Source organism: Dipteris shenzhenensis, chromosome 19, assembly GCF_047967505.1.
Source record: "Dipteris shenzhenensis isolate YYH24624 ecotype China chromosome 19, Dip_SZ_1.0, whole genome shotgun sequence".
NCBI classification, from domain to species: domain Eukaryota; kingdom Viridiplantae; phylum Streptophyta; class Polypodiopsida; order Gleicheniales; family Dipteridaceae; genus Dipteris; species Dipteris shenzhenensis.
In genome coordinates, this window is record NC_141614.1 from 1,973,171 (window position 1) to 1,987,168 (window position 13,998).

At 41.6% G+C, this 13,998-nt stretch overlaps 1 protein-coding gene across 3 annotated transcripts in view; it reads right to left on the bottom strand.

The window, feature by feature from the left end:
- The window catches only part of LOC147889913 (mitochondrial adenine nucleotide transporter ADNT1-like), an 87,810-nt gene that overhangs the window by 57,635 nt on the left and 16,177 nt on the right, over positions 1-13,998 (bottom strand). For all 3 annotated transcript variants that reach the window (XR_015542724.1, XM_087390532.1, XM_087390533.1), the window contains 2 exons: positions 4,277-4,325; positions 1,282-1,445 (listed from right to left, as the gene is read on the bottom strand). Coding sequence is in view for 2 of the 3 variants with exons in the window: in XM_087390532.1 (XP_087246658.1) it covers positions 1,282-1,445; positions 4,277-4,325 (213 nt within the window). In the remaining variant the exon portion in view is untranslated. The remainder of the gene's footprint in view (positions 1-1,281; positions 1,446-4,276; positions 4,326-13,998) is intronic.

A 13,998-nucleotide genomic window follows, 5' to 3' on the forward strand; every position in this document is an offset into this window, starting at 1 on the left:
TATTAAAACTTAGACATTAACAAAAACTCAAAACACGGTTCAATATGGATCCTCATGTAATTCCTCATGCAATTAAACTATCGTAGCTCAAGCTTTCAAAAAATTTGTTAACAGATTCATTTGCTCATCCTCAAGCAATGGTTTTGTGAGGTCCTCGTACGTAAAAATTGCATTTGCAAGGGTTGAACGAGGTCATAAGGAATGTGCTTGATTGCATTGTTCCTCGTACTAGTGTTCGTCATGCTTGATTTGATCTCATGGTAGTGAGTCCTTGTTATAATCCAAGAGTCAATAGGCTTTCAATGCTATGGGTAACTATCTAGAGCTAACCTAGAGCTAACAACTTTCGTCTTTGTTGTGCTTTTATATGATCTTTTATATGATGACCCTAGTTTTTGGATTGACACAAGACTTGTGAGATTTTCGTTCATGGTATGCAGCTTGTTGGTATTGTGAAAATTCAATCCGTGGTTATAGCATTGCCCAATCAACTACCATGACTAAGATATTTTGTTTGGAATTGCTAGTTAAGACAAAGACTAACCTGAAATTATCTTGATTCTTTGTGCAAATAATAGTAGCTTGATGAAACTATTCCTCGATCGACCTTCTTTGTACATGCTAGGGAGAACGCTGATCGATAATAGTCCACATTCTCCTTGACTAAGCTGATATTACTGATTTGAATTTAGTATTTTCCCCGATTAAAAAAAGGAACCTTAGAAATGGCAGATGAGAGGGGAGGTCAACGCACTCATAACAACAAATAAAATTTCCATAGTAGCAACTAATTGCACCAGTGTATGAGATTTTGACAAGGTGAAACCTACATGTCCATTATTGTGCATAATTATATATCCATGAACGGGCCCAAACTCATCTTATAGAAGCACAACAAACAAGAAACATGTTCCACTCCAAAAAGTAACCCATAGCATTGAACACATGTTGACTCTCCTTGATGATGACTCACTACCACGACAAACCGAATAAATCGTGACAAACACAAGTATGACAGTACAAAATTAAACGTTCAATCCATTCCCTACATCTCCTTCACCCTTGCAAATGTAATCCTTACATATAAGGACCTCATAAAGAATGAGCAAACTAATTTCTCAACAAAATATATGTGAATTTCAGATTTATGTGACTCCGTTATTACTTATCTTGAGACTCTAAACACCTAAGTAATTCAAGTGCACACAAAATGGGATAAGGCGGCGTGCAATGTCAATGCAAAGAAGTAAAGGAATTTGCATAAATTAATCAAGCACACACCTTGATGCCTGTTCATAGCTATAGAACTTGACAGCTGAGTTGGGAATAATGCGAGCACAATTGGTCCCGTTGCCTTTAAAGAATCCACTAATGCCTTCGGTTGCCCATATATACTTTAACCCTTGAACCATTCCATTGTATTTGGGTTTGAGAGGATTTTGAACCTACATACACGTATTTTCAAAAACCTTAATGTACAGAATATATAAATCCTGCATAAGAAACGCAGCCAAAAATCAAAACCTACAATGCATCCAAAAGTGAATATGAGAGAATTTTGAACCTGCAAACAACCCTTTCCAAAACCCTTACCCTACAAAGATATACAAGTTCCATAAGAAAAGATGCATTATGTAAATCCCCAAGATACTATATATCGGTAGTTGTATTGGTTCCAATTACTAATCAAATTTATACTTGTAGCTTTACCCATGTTTGTAATCATAATTCCATAAGCCAAAGCTACATAGCCCAAATTTAATTAAAGAGTAGCTAAATGAACAAGAACGGAAGGATATAAAAATTATAGTATAATGAAGCTATGATCTTACTTAACGTAGATAGTCCTCAAACATCTTTAGAGCCTTATTAGATAGATACCACATTCAGTTGTACCAGATTCGGTATCACTAGTTCCAGTACAAGCATTGTGTCTACAATGGCATTTGTAAAAAGAAAGGCATTTCTGCACATGAACACTATAATGTCAAGTGCACTTATTTAAGAGCTTTCAAGAATGAGATTGACATGAAAAAGTATACATCCCAAAAGTAACACTATCAACCAACAATAACATACAGATGTAAAAACCGCAGCATATCACCATGGTATATTAGCATATTACCATAATCACAATGAAACATGTTTCATTATAAATGAAATGTTTCGAAACAAGCAGCATGTCTCGAGCATTTCATTACCTGCAACGTGGAGTACCTTTACCCATACTTACCTAAATGGAGGATATCAATATTTAAGTAAACTATAGTTAAAGTTTAGAATTTAATCTAGATTCTAGTCTCTATATTACTGATTTTTAAAGTCCAAAACTCACACTAATTTGAATCTTGTCTCTAGATTTTTGTAGCTACTAACTAGTAACACCTTAGAGTCTAGAGTACTTCCAAAATCATTGTGCATTATAGGCATTGTATGAAGTCATTTTGTGACTTTTTACCTTGCATGTTTGACACCCAAAAATACAAACTACATGTTCGAAACTCAACCTGTTTTTTTGAAACGCTTTGAAAATTTTCACATTTCTAAGTATTGAAACATTTCTTTGAACTAGGCATATTATGAGTGTGTCTCCAAGTGGATAGAAAATTTGACCATATGATATAGGATTGACCATATGATATAGGATTTGTGTGATGGCTTTAGTCTTTGACATATTTTTTACCCAAAAAGGTCAACATGAACAAAATAATAAGGAATGTGTATGAATGAAATGACAACTACTAAATATTGAAACATCAACTTGAATGTCCATGCAATTAATGAGCAATCTACGAACATGATTACAATTACCTGAAAAAAAAACATGCACCCAGATTGTGTCCTAAAGACTAGAGGTTCTTCTTTTGCTATTAGGTTTGAGACTTTATGATCTAGTCATTTGCAACATGGATGGACACCTAGCCAAATCAACTCAGCTATGGCTGACCTTGGTGTAGGCAACCAATTGTTTGAACCATGACATGTGAGTAGAATTGCAACATTGATTTGCAGATGACATACAATGTTTTTTCCTAACTAGGGAAGCTAAAATGTTGCATAATCACTAATTTTGACTTATATGGTCTACTTTTTGCAAGGCCATGATGGGGTGTTTAAAAAAAGTCAAAATGTAGCATTGCTCTATTTGTCAAACAAAAAGTAAAAACTGGTCTTTCAATAGATATATCACTTACACGAAACAGTCTAAAATAAGAACAAGGCACAAAGTTTTAAACGTTCTTAAAAATTGCGCTAAACCTTTTAGCAAAAGGAGTAGCCAACACCCTAAGGATGCTACCCAATACTTTAAAAAAATTATGTTCTTATTTGTGTCAGTTATGGAATAAACCGAGTTTGAATGGCTCCTACTCGAGGGGCCACATCATAAATAGAATGCGATCATGCAATTACACTCACAAATGAAATCATTTTCTCTGTGGTGAGAGAAAGATATGTTTTATGGGGTGAGACGTATGGTGTGTATTAACAATAAGTAGGAGCAGTAGAAAAACAGTAGATATCCACATTGCTTAGAGAGTAGGGTTGGAGAGGATGTGGTGGTGTCTCAAATTACAATAGAGGATATGGTGTGTCCTTCCCATGCAAAGAGTCATTCTTTGTCAGAGGGTGAACGCATATGTAGGGGTCTCCTTTTAATGAGCCATGTCCTCTAGGGCTACTTATACGAGCAACCAAAGCATTTTAGGAAGATATCTTAGCATTTCATATAATTTACATACCATAAAGCAATAAAAGCTCAAATCCTACACATGTGGGTTAATGTATACAAAAAACACGGTTTGGCTGAAAAAGAGTGCTATGGAAACTTGCTTGTACAGTTTAAAAACCTTAAGGAATGTACACAACAAAATTAGCATTTAGATTTAATGGACAATCTACAAACCAAGATTTATGGGGCTATTTATTGGATAAGTCAATAGTCTTTTTAAATCCAAATGAGGCCAAAAACACTGATATGAAGAACTCAGACTTAAGAAATTCCAATTCGTAAGAATTACACGGTATGGGCAAGAGTAGGCATGGCAAGTTGGAAGAGTATCTCATCCATTTAACAATGGCTTCCTTAGTCTTTATGTTGTTAGTCAAAGAGCTCAGTAAAATGCAAGCTCAGCTCGAGTGCTTCCTACTTTAAAGCCTACTATACAAAGATCATATCATGGAGGCATGCAATCAATGTTCTAACTCAATACCAACCTCTCAATGAATTTGCAAGATGTACACCATTGTAATATGTCTTTTTTAGAGCAACCATTACCTGAAGTAGAATCTTTAGACGCTCGAGGGGAGCAACAGCCGTGCGAGAACTGAGAGAAGCAAAACAAAAGATCAATCATGTACCCCTTTAAAGACACTACATCTACAATAGTTTTTAGAGGATGGCACTCATCGACATGAATAGCCACCCAAAATTAAACTTGTACATCAAGACAAAGAGCAATACAACGGATGGGATGCTAGAGACAAGGTCAAAATTGCCAAGTGCAATGTGCAAGCTCATAACCACGTCGGAAGATGTAGTGAGTTACACTTTGAAGATCTCACATGAAATTTAATGCAAACCAACTAAACGGCTCTATCATCCACAATACACTAGGGCATGTGCAAATCTCATTGAAAACATTGAAATACTTTGAAATTGGCATCATAATACACACACAACATGACACTTGTATTTCGTAGATTCAACTCACAAATTTTCAGTCATAGGGGTGATATTTCATCATCTCACAATTAAAAAACAAATCAACTCTATCAAAGTATGACTACTGCAAAAGTCTGAATCTAGAAAGGCTGCATCTAGGTGAAGCATGAGCTCAAGGCATTGAGGGAGGTGTAAGTCAAGAGAAAAATTCCCACAAAGATATATGTGCCTACTTGGCACATAAAACGTTAAAACCATGAGAGCATTCACATCATGGCAGTCCAGTCATAAGGCTTCAAACCATAAACGTCACCACCCGTAGTATATACCATGTTCTAGCATACTTTGTGTGCTGTAATAGTATTAAAGCAGGTACAAATCACCAACATTTTGCTCCAAGCCAATACTTCTATCTTTCACCAAACCCTTCACTCTCTTAGAAGGTAGATTGACAAGGAGACACCATTTCATGAATCATATAGTCAAACTCCTAAGCATTAATCAATCATATAGTCAAAACTCCCAACCATTCAAAATACAAAGATTTCATCTTGACTTGTGTATCTTAGATTTTGTACTCACAAATATCTCATATTCTCCTTAAAAATTTTAAATAAGTTTCTTCTTGAGCAATTGTGAGATGGCCTATGGGTACCGGTAGATTGTGCCAATCTCAGTATTGCCAAGGTGCCTTGTACTAGAGCGTGCAGCTCTTCATTCACCAATTCAACCTTGAAAACACCCCCCGGGGTATGGTATCACTAAGAGAGGCAATTTCGCCGCACCGCAACAAGTTTGTTCACTAGAGCCAATAGGAGGACATCCAAAACTCATATACATGCATGCAGAGCTAAGATTATGCATACTTGCCACCTCATAGGCGACCAAGGGCTTCAAATTTCACACCCTCATTCATTTTAGTTTTTTTCCATTTATATTGACATATAGGATTAGGGGTGTGCTAGACTAACTGACTGACTGACTGACTGGTTGGCTGGCTGGCTGGCTGGCTAGCTGGCTGGCTGACTCTCTCTCTCTCTCTCTCTCTCTCTCTCTCTCTCTCTCTCTCTCTCTCTCTCTCTCTCTCTCCATTAGCCGTACCTCTCTCCGTACGTCCGCACAGTTGTACCTCTCTCCGTTAGCCGTATCTCTCTCCGTACATTCGTTGGCCGTACCTCTCCGTACAGTAGGCAGCCGTACCTTTCTATATAGTCGTACCTCCGTTTAGTCTTGTCGTACAGCTCTCGTCGCACCTCTCCGTTAGCCGTACAGCCGAACAGCCCCTCTCTTCCGTACAGCCCTTCCCTCCGTTAGCCACTGTACAAATCTTCTGTTAGTCTCCAGAGAAGAGGAACAACTATTCAAATTCACCCCAGGCTGAGCTAAGCCCTTGGCTCAGCTTGGGGGTTAGCTTCAACAAAAGGGCACATCAAAGTCTACACACGCCATTATGGAACTCCCAAAGATGATGACTTTTTCCTCTACACCGATTAGAAAGCCCTCCTACTCTGACGTTGCAGCCTCCACATTAACACCCAGCCCCTATGCATTGCACTACAAGCGGAGGATTGGATCTGACCGATAGGAACAAATTTACTTTCTACAGCAAGAAGTGAGAGAGCTCAAGCTTAGGGTTGCAACTCTTGGAAGAAAGGTGAAGGAGATGGAGAGCAAAGGCATGCAAGAAATTATTACAGAGGTTATGGAAAAACGCAGCACATCTCCACCAGCACTAACACTTGTCTCCAAGGTTGAAGAGATGATCACCACTCAGGTCAGCACAGCCAAGAAAGAAATGGCCATTGTGGCCAACAGTAAATTAATAAAAAAGATCTCTATGCAGAAGTAAAAGTGCAGGAAGCCATAGTACATAATAAGAGAATATTGCGCATTGGGGGACTACCAAAGGATTGTCTTGGGTGTTTTGATGATGAGGAGGGACACACAGAAGAAGAGAAATTTACATGCCTCAAGAAGGGGGTACCACAAATAGAGTGGGATGTAAATGACATCAGTTGTATCTCCCAAAAGGGGACACAAGTGCAAGTTTATTTCAATGAGAGGGCAAAACGAGTTAAGATTCTCCGACAAACAAACAAGCTGAAAGGTACACGGGTATGGATATCAGAAGAGCTCACCCCGACTCAGCTCAAACAAAGGAATGCTGAACTTACTAAAATGAAGGATGCACGCAACGCGCGAAAATGGGCAGTTTATTGTGAAGGAATGGTTCTAATTAGAGACTTTAAACCTAAACCTAAAGACCCTCAGTCTTAAACTGATGTAATGCAGGCCAGTTTAGATATAAGACTAGAGCTTAGATGTGTGCTAAATAATCTCGAGCTGAGATGCCATGAGCACTCCTCGACTCTCTGAGTTTCAGAGATAGTAGCTACTCTTTTTTTGGGGTGTACTTTGTCTCATAGTCCCGTGAGGGCTTCTGAAGATGTTAATATAATTTCTTCTTCTTCTTCTCTCTCTCTCTCTCAAAATCCGAAATGTTTTAAGATGCTTTGACTGAGTTTGAGGATGTTTTCTTTGATGCAAATGACGATGTAATGCAATCAAATTTTGGTTTACAGTCAGATTCCAGTTTTGTCAAAGATCCAGTTGTTTGGGAGGACTTGAGTGCAAAAGCACAAGCTGAAAATTAGAAACAAATACAAACAAAGATGATGATGATGTTTATGTTGAGGAAGATAGCATGCAAAGGATGAAAGATGAGAGTAAAAGGAGAAGCTTAACCCCGAGCCAAAAGAGCCCAAAATGGAGCCAGAAGAGCCCAAAAAGGAGCCGAAAGAGCCGGAAAGAGTTCCCTAACCACCTCTACTTCATACCAAAAATATGGAGACACTTGGCAATGAGGGTGGAATACACCCCGCCCACGCGATAGGAGTAGATGGCAGAATGGGAGCTAGTAAGAACTATACATTAGATCTGCTTTAAATGTTGCTCCAATTGGTCACCAATCTCTGAGTTTCTCTTGGTTTTACTAGCCCCTAACTAACCTTGACTTTTACCCAAGCTGGTCACCCATTAGATCATCTTTCAATGCTACTCAAATCGGTTATCCATCCCTTGCTCCTACTCAGAAGACTAACCAAGATTGATGTTCTAGTTGGCACCTCATATTGCCACCTAGAAAACAAGACACATAATTAAGCATCTCTCTCTCTCTCTCTCTCTCTCTCTCTCTCTCTCTCTCTCTCTCTCTCTCTCCCCCAATATGCCCAGACCCACCACTTGCCACTTGTTCACCACACAAAATGTACGGGCTGCACTTCGACGATTACACAACGAAGAGCTCAGGACCATGAGGGCCTACGGATTGAGCACTTTCCACATGGACAAAGGTCCTAGCGCAAATGTTCAACCAGGCTGAGTGCCACAACTTCCCACCGGCTTGGAGAACTACCACAACTGTACCGATACACAAAGCTGGAGACCCTATGAAGACTAGGAACTACCGTACCCTCATGATTGGCCACACTCTCGCAAGATTTATGGATCAGTTTTAGCACAAATGTTCAACCAGGCTAAGTGTCACAACTTCCCACCGGCTTGGAGCACTACCACTATTGTACCGATACACAAAACCGGAGACCCTATGGAGACTGGGAACTACCGTACCCTCATGATTGGCCACACTCTCGCAAGATTTATGGATTAGTTTTAGAGAAGGAGCTCCGCAGTCATTCAGAGCGTACCATACGGTTAGACCTCCTCCAGCTCCACACAACTCGGACTTGCGGGGGAGATCAGGAGCTCCCCCCCAAGACCCAGTTCTACCGCGTCCACTTCTTGAGAGTCTCGGAGAAGGGTTTCATTATCAAACCCCGATATCTCGAGGAGAGAGGAGTCTCACATGCACTGAGGATCGCCACTGGGCAGATGCGGGTTTCATCCCATCAGCTAAGGATTGAGGCAGGGCAGCACGTATACCCAGCGAGCAACAATCTGCATGCTATGCACACTAGGAGTAATTGAGACAGAGGAGCACTATCTCTACGCCTATCAAACCTACTACGAGATCCGAGGGCGATACCTATGTCTCTATCAGAATGGGAGTGAGTTCGGCCCACTGTGACGATTGATCCACTTCCATGACCAAGTCTGCATTGGGCTCTATCTGCTTGAGATACGCCAACACAAGGATATCCTGCTACAACAGATCAGAGAGCAGCAGGAGGTGACCAAACCAAAGGACACAGAGGCTGACCAGACACAGCGGCATGTCAGATTTCTATGCATTTAAGTCAGCTCTAGGACACAATCATAGTTGCCAACCGAAACAGAAACGCCAAAAATGGAGTTTCCAGCCCGAGCCAAAATGGGGAAACATGAAACAGCAATATAGTACAATTTATGTGTAAAAATTAAATTTTTATACATAATACAATTATGAATATAGTGCTTAAAGAGGGGAGAGAGAAGGTAGAGGAGGACTCCTCAAGGAGGTAGGAGGGAGTAGGAGGAGTAGGAGGAGGTGAGTCAGGGTAGAGAGAGGACTCCTCAAGAAGATCGGAGGGAGTAGGAGGAGGAGGAGGAGGAGGAGAGTGAAGAGGGTAGTGGAGAGGGTAAAAGAGAGTGGAGGGTGAAGGAGAGGTAGGAGAGTGGAGGGTAGAGGAGAGTCGGAGAGTGGAGAGTAGGATAGAGCATGATAGAGGAGAGTGGAGGGTAGGGCAGGCTGCAGCAGGTGGGTAGAGGCAACAAGCGCAAAAAAACCACAATTAGGGTTTCCCCAAAAATCAGGGAAACTGAAACCTCATTTCAGCCGTTTTTGTTTCCAATTCTGACGGTCAACACGCCATTTCTTGCAACTATGGACACAGTGGGGTGGAGGAGGAGGAGCTAGCTGATATGCGGGCATATCACAGCTTTCCTCAGAGGAGACCGCTCGAGACAAGGGGTCACTCTGAACATAGCTCAACGGGTTCAAAGATCGAGGAGACCACGTTCCCCTTCACAAACGCCCCCCTCCGCCACCACAACATGAGACAGCAAAACAGACGCGTATCCGATACATTTTCACCGCTCATAGATGAGCCACCACAGTGTCGGGTTTCGGATTATGAGTTCCAACTCAAGCTCTAGCTCTAGCTCCAACTCTCACCCGACTTCAGATAGTACATGATATGATATGATATGACATGTTTTGTACTTGATTTTGCTTGAGCTATTTAGCTCTTTATTTCAGCATAGTACTCAACAAGGGCCTTCGCACGCCCTTTGCTTCAACCCTTTGTGGCTTGTCTGAGTTTTTCCCTTTCGTGTATCTTGCACTCTTTCACATAGGTCCGCGAGGCCTCCTGTGGACGTTAATCCCTCTCTCTCTCTCTCTCTCTCTCTCTCTCTCTCTCTCTCTCTCTCTCTCTCTCTATTTCTCTACCCCCTTGCTCCGAACAATCCCCGCCCCCCTTTATTTTGCTTCAATAGCCCCCTCCCCTAGTCCCCTGTCCCCCTATTTCCTAGCTGCTACTCTACCCCAGCCTTGCCCCTCTCCTGTCCTTCCTACATTAGCTCTTCCATCTTGCAGAAATGATGGGTATGAAGGGCAACATGCCCTTCTCCCCACTGTGAAACTGGGAAAAAAATCTGCAACAAAAACAAAAACATTCAACATAGGAAGATTGTGAGAATGGGAAAGCATGGCAAAGAGACAATGAAGGAGAGGTAAACATCAGCAGCCTCAACAACAAAAAGGATAGTATGAGACAGTCAACAACATCAATAGTCGACGGACGCATGGAAGACAACGGACTATTGTACCACTGTGTAGAAGCCCAAAGCCTCTGCATCAGGTGCAGCAGTGGCAGCCTCAACATCAATATTCGGCATTGATGTGCCCCTCCATTCCAAACTCTATTGTATCCCATTTTGCCACCAACAGTATTCTACTTTCTAGTTGCCTCTCCCCCTCAACCAGTCCCCCCCTTCCCACCTACCGCCGGGCTCATCTCAGCCATCTCTCGGATGTCTCCCCCCCCCCCCTTCTAATCCTCTGTCATTCCCCCCCTATCCCTATACCCCTCAGTCAGCCCCCTTTCATGACCTCCTTACCCACCACCGAGCTCCCCCTCCTTACCCACCACCGAGCTCCCATCCTCCCACACCCAGCCATCCGCTCCCCTACCGGCCACAGGAGTTCTCAGCAAAGGCCTTGAAGCAGATTTTCATAGAGGTTCACCCCTTCGTGCGGGAGAGGCCGAGCAAGATAGATATATTTAAGGGGCTTGCTGATGTATGCCGCCAGGTGGCGACGGGCCTCGAACGGTGGATTGGCATTGGACCATTGAATAGCCACCGTGCAATCAGCCATCAAGGAGACTACTAGATGGCAAAACGAGAGCTTTTTCAGCCACCATTTGTCACATGCACCAGGGTCAAGCCCAGGTGGCATTGACAACTGGCTGCCTACTCAGCAAATCGCAGCATATCTTGCAAGCTTTGAGGGTTCCCAAGGGAGGCACACAGTGTGTACGGAGGGCAAGAGGGGCACCCTGCATAGGCAGCCCTAAGGCCTTCCTGAAATGGCCCAAAAGGGCCTTAGGCAAGGGCCACCTTGTGTCTTTCATGCTTGAGGTCTCCTGTAAGTTCATCTATGTTTCCGCTCAGCTAGTCTCCGCATGTTACACCATTGCAAAGAGTGGATAAGGTTCTCAACATCAGAGTCTGGAGGATTCACACACTTCACCACTACAATATGTATATATGTATATTGTTGCCCTTCTTGCCAATCAGAGCAGGCTGCAAATCTGCAAATTATGCGCCACTATTGAAGTACCAAACAGCATTTCAAACTTCAGCCACACTAAGTGATGCGACTTCCTATCTGATATCATACCTGCACACAAGAAAAGCCCATTCTTCATTCACAAAGTTAGCTGAAGCATCATCGTTCTTTGTGTTTGAATGGCTGAAACCTGTACCCAAAGCGCCAGACTCTCCCGTATTCACCTTTGCAATTCTTTTCCTGCATTCACTAATGAAGTTCCCAAACTTTTTGCAGTAATGGCATTTGCCCTTCTTCTTAGGCTTGGCAGCATCAACCTTTGCTTTTTTGACTGCTGTCCTGAAGCGGCCTTTGACTAAAAAGCACTTGTATGTCTGCCTTTGCCCATGTCATGGACAACAAATGCCTGATCATTGCCAAGCATTGAAAAGATTTATGCTTTCTCAAGAATGCCTTGATCCATCCATACTTAGGAGCTGCTCCCAAAGACCCTAGATCTTTGTAAAATGATCAGCCATGCTGTAACCTTCATGCATCTCCAACACACTGCAAATTCTTGCACATAAGGATGTGAGGAATGATGATTGCGACTGACATAGAGCTCATAGCTAGGTTGCAAGTGCAATATCTACAGGATGAATCTCATTCCCATTAGCATATCCCCAATAATTCTTCGCAACCAGAAGATTTTTTAACATAAAACTCCACAAGGAGTAGTTGGTGCCTTCCAACCTGTCCTATGCCAAAACCCCAAATGCATCTCCTCCTTGTTAACCCATTGTTCTGCAAACAAAAATTCAGAAATTGCTTGCAATTTGCCCCAAAAATCTGACTCACGCTGAGTCTAGATATCTGTAAAAATTTGCCCCGACTCTACACTAAACTCAAAAAGCTGCAACTGCAGCTTAACCCCTAAAATGTCTACAAAAGAGCTTACAAAACTCTGATTTTCTGCAAGTTTTTGCAAATGTCAACTTCTTTATCTACAAAAAGCAGATCTTAGCCAAAAGCCCTGAATTTTACAGATGAATATACCTGAAATTGACAAAAGCCCCAAATTTCACACTCAATCTATAAATCTATTCTAAATCTGCCAAAGCCCCATAATGTTCAAGTTTCTAAGGCTGCTCATAATTCAGTCCAAACCTACTTAATTAATATTAAGGAAACGAAGCTTACTCGAGAGAAGGAATTCCTAGGACAGACATTAAGTAAAGCACAGTAAGAAGAGATTAAAAGGCAAGTCCAAAAACTATTGCAACATGGATTAATAAGACCTAGTTCTTCACCAATTTTCCCACTTGTATCACTTTCAGCTAAGAAAAATAGGGCTTGGAGGACTCACTGATTTTCTCACTTGTATCACTTTCAGCTAGGAAAAATAGGGCTTGGAGGATGTCTACTGATTGCAAAGCTTTCATAACAATAATCATCAAGAACTAACTTCCCGTACCCCAAATAGATGACATCCTAGACCATTTCCCATGTGGTTTATATAAGTATCTTGTGGTTTTGTTTAGCTTTAGCAATGCCCCAGCCAATTTCTTTTTTTTTTTGCAAAAAAATACTTCTATTAAGTATGAATGAAAACCGCAAAGCAAGCTCAATACGAAAGTACATTATGTCAATAAAAACGTGAGAATCAAAGCTCAAAAAGAGCCAGCAAATAACCAGGGATGAGGCTGAAAATGCCAAGTCAACCCTGAGACAAAATCAGAGAAGAAAGGAGATCCCCTCCAAAGTGTTCCTCCTAGTAGTAGAGGCTGCTCTCGATGACCCCTGCATACTTGCCCAGATGGCCATCAAGGTATGTATAGTATCCAGTCCAAATACTGGCCAATGTCTAAGAGGAGTTAGCCTGGGATCCATTTCAACTATCTATTGAGAATGATTTTCCATAAATATAGGAAGTTTGTGAAAACATCCTTTAATGACATATATCTAGATGAATCAAGGAGCATGCCAAACTCATCTTCTAACACCACAACACATAGTGCAATTTCAATCTCATGATAGTCACTCATAAGGTGGAAAACCAAAAATTCCATCATACATAGCTGGGACTAGCTACTATGACATCCCACTGACCTCATCAGTGCCCAACAGTCGGTGTAGACCATAGTAGAAACACATGCTCTCAGACATACAAAATCCACACACCCACACATACTTGAGCATCCATTTATAAAAAATTTCGTACTAAGTTTTTGGGTTACCTATCCGGAGGTGAAGGGCAGACTCAATCGTGACAAAGGCTAGCACTAAAGGAGAAGGTTGAGCATCCTTTGATGACATAATTGTCTTTAGTAAGGAGTGAGGCTGAGCATCGAGAAAACCTAGACATAGTCCTTAGATTATTGAAAGAAAATTAAACGCTTAATGCTAACTTCTAAGAAAAGTGAGCTTTTCTAGAAGAGATTAAGATCCTAGAACACATGACTTGCGGTGGTGAAGAAGGATCCCGATAAAGTCAAGCTAATTAGGGAATGGCCTCAATTTAAAAATGCCCACGAGGTTAGATCATCTTGGGGTTTGTGTGCATACTATCCTCAATTCATCTATCAATTTGTGCACTTGGCTTCACCTCCCAATGATCTCACTT